The 4,758-nt window shown below is 31.0% G+C and overlaps 1 protein-coding gene across 1 annotated transcript; it reads left to right on the forward strand.

The window, feature by feature from the left end:
- Positions 1 to 1,936: 1,936 nt before the first annotated feature.
- On the forward strand, positions 1,937 to 3,035 carry LOC139869184 (probable serine/threonine-protein kinase WNK4). Its single transcript, XM_071857505.1, is given in 2 exon segments — positions 1,937 to 2,622; positions 2,624 to 3,035. Coding segments are annotated over 2 exon segments (1,098 nt in total).
- The last annotated feature ends 1,723 nt before the right edge of the window (positions 3,036 to 4,758 follow it).

Below are 4,758 nucleotides of genomic sequence, written 5' to 3' on the forward strand. Positions count from 1 at the left end.
GTAGATTCAGTTTTTAAGATGTTCTTTGTAAAACCAAGTTATATCTTGTTAGGTTAGCACATCATTATGATATATTACAGGTCTTGAAGTGTTTTAAAAGTCAAGATAGAAGGATCTATTTAGTTTGCGAACAAGTTTGAAATCATTCAAACTATGTTCTTGTTGTTAAAATTTTATACCACAAAATAAGATAGCTATATGAATATGAATTGAATAAGATTATGAACAAGGTTACTACCTCAAGTTACTTGGACAAAGTTACTGCAAAAGATAAGAAATAATCTTGGAATCAAAGAGTGGTGGAGTTAGATCAAAAGGTTGGAAGTAAACTTCTTCAAATGGGTGGTTATTTTGATATGTTCTTGAAATAGTTTTCTTATGGTGTTTAAGGCTTGTAATTGAAGCTAAATGATGGTGAAAATGCTTAGAGATGATCAAGTATGAAGTTAGGAGTATTTTGAGAGAGAAATGAGGGTCTAGGTATGAGAAAATGGAGTGAAGAAATGGTGTTCATTTTTAAAAACGTTTTTAGTTTATAAAGAAAGAAAAGGATTCTTAATTTTATTTTCTTACTAATAATTCATACTACTTGACAAATTCTAGTTACCTCATATCTAGGGCAGTAATAATGTCGATTAGGATGTTGATTTGATGTGTATATACCAATAGTAAATACGTATAGAAGCTGTGTATGATACAGGTACATATACCCTAGATATACGTATAGAAATCTTGAGGAAATGGAACGAGAATTCAAATATAGCTATATTTTGTGAATATACTTATATTGTATTATGTATTTAAGTCCTTAAAAAATGATTAAATACATTATATATACGATACATGTATAAGCATTATAGATTATAAGAATATATATCAAAGAATGTTACGTATAGCTATCGTTTTGAAAACTTAAGTTAGTAGTTTCAAAATATACTTATAACTCATTGTCATTAGTACACAATGAGATGTTAAACCATCCTTAGATCATGTTAAATATATATAAATACATATATATACACAAACGTATAATTATCGTATGTTATATAGTTCGTGATATCATCGGTCATATTGGACGGTCAAACGTTGCGTAAAACTCTTTTCAAAAACACAAGTCTCAACAATTTGGATTGCTTATCATGTTGGTATGGTTTAATTTATGTAAATATTAATCTCATAAGTATAATTTGGTCGGAAAATTCCGGGTCATTACAAAAAGTCAACAGTGGACATTTAAGATGGGACGGAGGGAGTATTAATTAATTATTATTATTAAATCTTATTAATAATTATTTTAATTATTAAAACTAAATAGTTTTGAATTATTTTAATTAATTATTTTGAATTCAGTACGAGAAGGTATAAAAGCTAGGCAGAATGAAACAAATTCTAAATTTATATTTTAAGTTACACTTTTAAAATAAAATGACAACCAATATTATCTCTTATAATTGAATGTGAATTGTTTAATATGCATTTTAGGTGTTTGATGAAATGTTCAGCTGACGAGTTTCTTAGTCGGACTCTGTGGTTCCACGGGTCATTAAACTAAATGACTTTAACATTTACGTTCACTTAATACCTAAAACATATCATTAAACTGTATCGTTTAAACAAACCCGTAGTTCCACGAGTCATTTCACGTATATATATATATATATATATATATATATATATATATATATATATATATATATATATATATGTATGTGATCACCAAGTATATAGAAGTAATCCATCATATATATCTACACGTGCACATGACAATCTAAGACATAAAATACTACGTACTCTTTCACAACTAGGATATTCATTCGGACGCTCGTAACTTTTTCGGTACGTAATTTCTTGCGAATCAAACTCAGGTTTTCGTTGGTTTAACTTGATAATCATAATTTTAGAGTTTTCTTTCTATTGTTAATAATTAATCATAATCATGGTTTGTGATATAATAACGGGTGTTGAAATTGTCGGGTTGTTTGAGGATGATGGTGTTGTTGAAAGATGTCCGAATAATCGTTACGTTAGATATAATGAAATTCTTGGTAAAGGGGTGTCGAAAACTGTTTATAAAGGATTTGATGAAGTTGATGGAATTGAAGTTGCATGGAGCGTAATGAGTTTAGATGACGCTATGAAATCGCTAGATAATGTAGAGATTCGCCTATTAAGAAAACTTAAACATGATAACGTGATCAAGTCGTATGTTTCTTGGGTGGATGAAAAGAAGAAAACCGTTAACATGATCACTGAATTGTTCTATTCGGGTACTTTGAGGCAATATCGCGAAAAACATAAGAATGTTAGTATAAAAGCTATCAAGAATTGGGCTAGACAGATTCTTTTAGGTTTGGATTATCTTCATAGTCATAATCCGCCTATTATTCATAGAGATTTAAAATGTGACAACATATTTGTTAATGGAAATAATCGACAAGTTAAGATTGGAGATTTAAGTTTCGCAGCCTTTATGTTAGGCCCTAGTGTTGAAGGTATATTAGGTAGCATTGAATTCATGGCTCCAGAAATATATGACAGTGAACATAACGAGCTTGTGGACATCTATTCGTTTGGAATGTGCGTGTTGGAGTTGATTACTTGTGAGTATCCGTATAGTGAAGTAGTTCATAGAGAAATGTTTGGTCTCGGTGTCTCGAAGGCTGTCAGCGAAAGAGCTCTTTAATGATGCGTTCTTTTCGCCAGAAAATGTACATGAGCCAGTCAAAGTTGATATGTCATGTGTTAGTCGGGTTAATATGGACAGCCCCTGTTGTAGCACGTATGAAGTTGAACGTGAAAATAAAGGAAGCTACATTCGGGTGAAAGGGGAAAAGAACGAAAATGATAAGAATGTCATTGATGTAACCTTAAGAGTTAATTCCTTTATTAATGGTGGGCTGAAGAAACTTGAGTTCCCGTTTTACGTAGATGCTGATATACCACGTACAGTTGCTCAAGAGATGATCGATCAACAAGTGGTATTGCAACAAGATGTTGATACGGTAGCAGATATGCTCGATTGTTTGATCAAGTAGTTTGTGGGATTTTAAAATAAAAAAGGTACTGGTTCGATCAAGAAGTTTGTGCGATTTTAAATTAAAAAAGGTGTATGCTCGATTGTTGCGATTTTAAATCGCAACAATCATGTGTTCCGGAATGTTAAAGAAAGTTGTCCAAAGCTTGTTTCCGAAATCCAATCATGAAGATTCGAATGGGTAAATTGCCGCTGGGAAAAAAGGGAACTTGGATTGGCAAATATGGTTAAGCAACAATGCAATCCCCAAATCAAAAGAAGGAATCGGTTAAGTAATAAGTATCAGGTTTTTCTCCATCCTGAAAATCTACATCGGTTCGGGACTAAGTGGGATAAAGTCTTATACTTTGTCGCTGCATTCTCAGCACTGTATCTAGACTTGTTTTCTTCAAGTACGTCCTCTCCCATGTGGCCTTGGGTGATGGAGTTTTCCCGTTAATCAATTAACTCTCGAGTCCAACAATATTAACTTTTCCCTTCTTTATAGTTTAGATTCATGTCTCTCGAGTTGTGTATTAGTTTGGGCCGCTTTGGACTATATATATGTTGTAATGATGTTTAAGTAATAGAATTTTTTTGGCTTTTATATTAAAAAAAAAAAAAAAAAAAAAAAAAAAAAAAAAAAAAAAAAAAAAACTAGTCTTGTGCTAATTTGTAGAAATGTTCAATGTAATTATGTTGTAAATTCAAAACTGTTACCGGTGATATTAAGTTGCTATTTTTCATGCATGATCATGTTATAAATGTATAGTCACTTCTTTGTAATCATGTAGTCTTTAGAAAGTAGAATTTAGCTTTGCTGGAATATTAAGAAGTGTGCTTTAGTAGCTGAAAGAGGTAAAGGGTTATGTTTGTATTTTCTAAGTATTGATTTTTCAGTTACCTTGTTGCATACAAAATTCACGTACTTAAAAATAGGAATCGCGTGATCTGAACAAGCTTGTAATCATCTTTGGTACCTTACGGTTGAAGTTGATGTCGGTACGTGAAGTTCAAGGAGTCTCATCATCATCATCATGTTAGGGAATTAAAGAATGTCTGGCTAATTTAATGTCCTAATGTTGAGTAGGGTGCTTGTTTTTCGTAGTTGGTTTCTTTGTGTGACATGGTTGTCTCTCTATAAGCGAAGTGTCTTTGAGCATAAGTAAGATAGGCAACCGCCTAGCTAGGACTCAAAATTTTAAAAGGGTCCAAAATTTTAAATATGTAAATATTTTTCTTAATATACTCCGTATTTAATTAAATCAAATACAAAATTATCAATTAAAGTTAAAATATCTTGTTTTAATAGTTAAATACAATTTAAGTAGATAAAGAGATAAATTGGAGTATTATTTTTCTATGCGTAGTAAAAAAAATTAACGTATATTTGGCCCATTTTTTTTTCGTCTAGGGCCGTTAAATTGTTGAGACAGCCCTGTCTATAAGTATGCTTGACTTGTAAGTATGCTTGACTTGTAGACATTCTTGTAATTGTACAAGTTTTATTTATAAAATTTATCGGGTGAATTCCCTTTATAAAAAAGATAGGATGACTTCTTGATTTGAAAGAAATTATACACTATGAAAGATGGTCTGTACATCACTTTTTTTAGTTATACAACACTAATTACAAATTAGAGTGTTATACGGTATAATACACCACTAATTACCTTTGTTGCATATAAGCTCCGTCACTTTGACTTATCAAGTATTTGTTACACAAATCTAACTTTAAATATTTT

The sequence above is a fragment of the Rutidosis leptorrhynchoides genome, chromosome 9 (genome assembly GCF_046630445.1).
Source record: "Rutidosis leptorrhynchoides isolate AG116_Rl617_1_P2 chromosome 9, CSIRO_AGI_Rlap_v1, whole genome shotgun sequence".
Taxonomy (NCBI): Eukaryota; Viridiplantae; Streptophyta; class Magnoliopsida; order Asterales; family Asteraceae; genus Rutidosis; species Rutidosis leptorrhynchoides.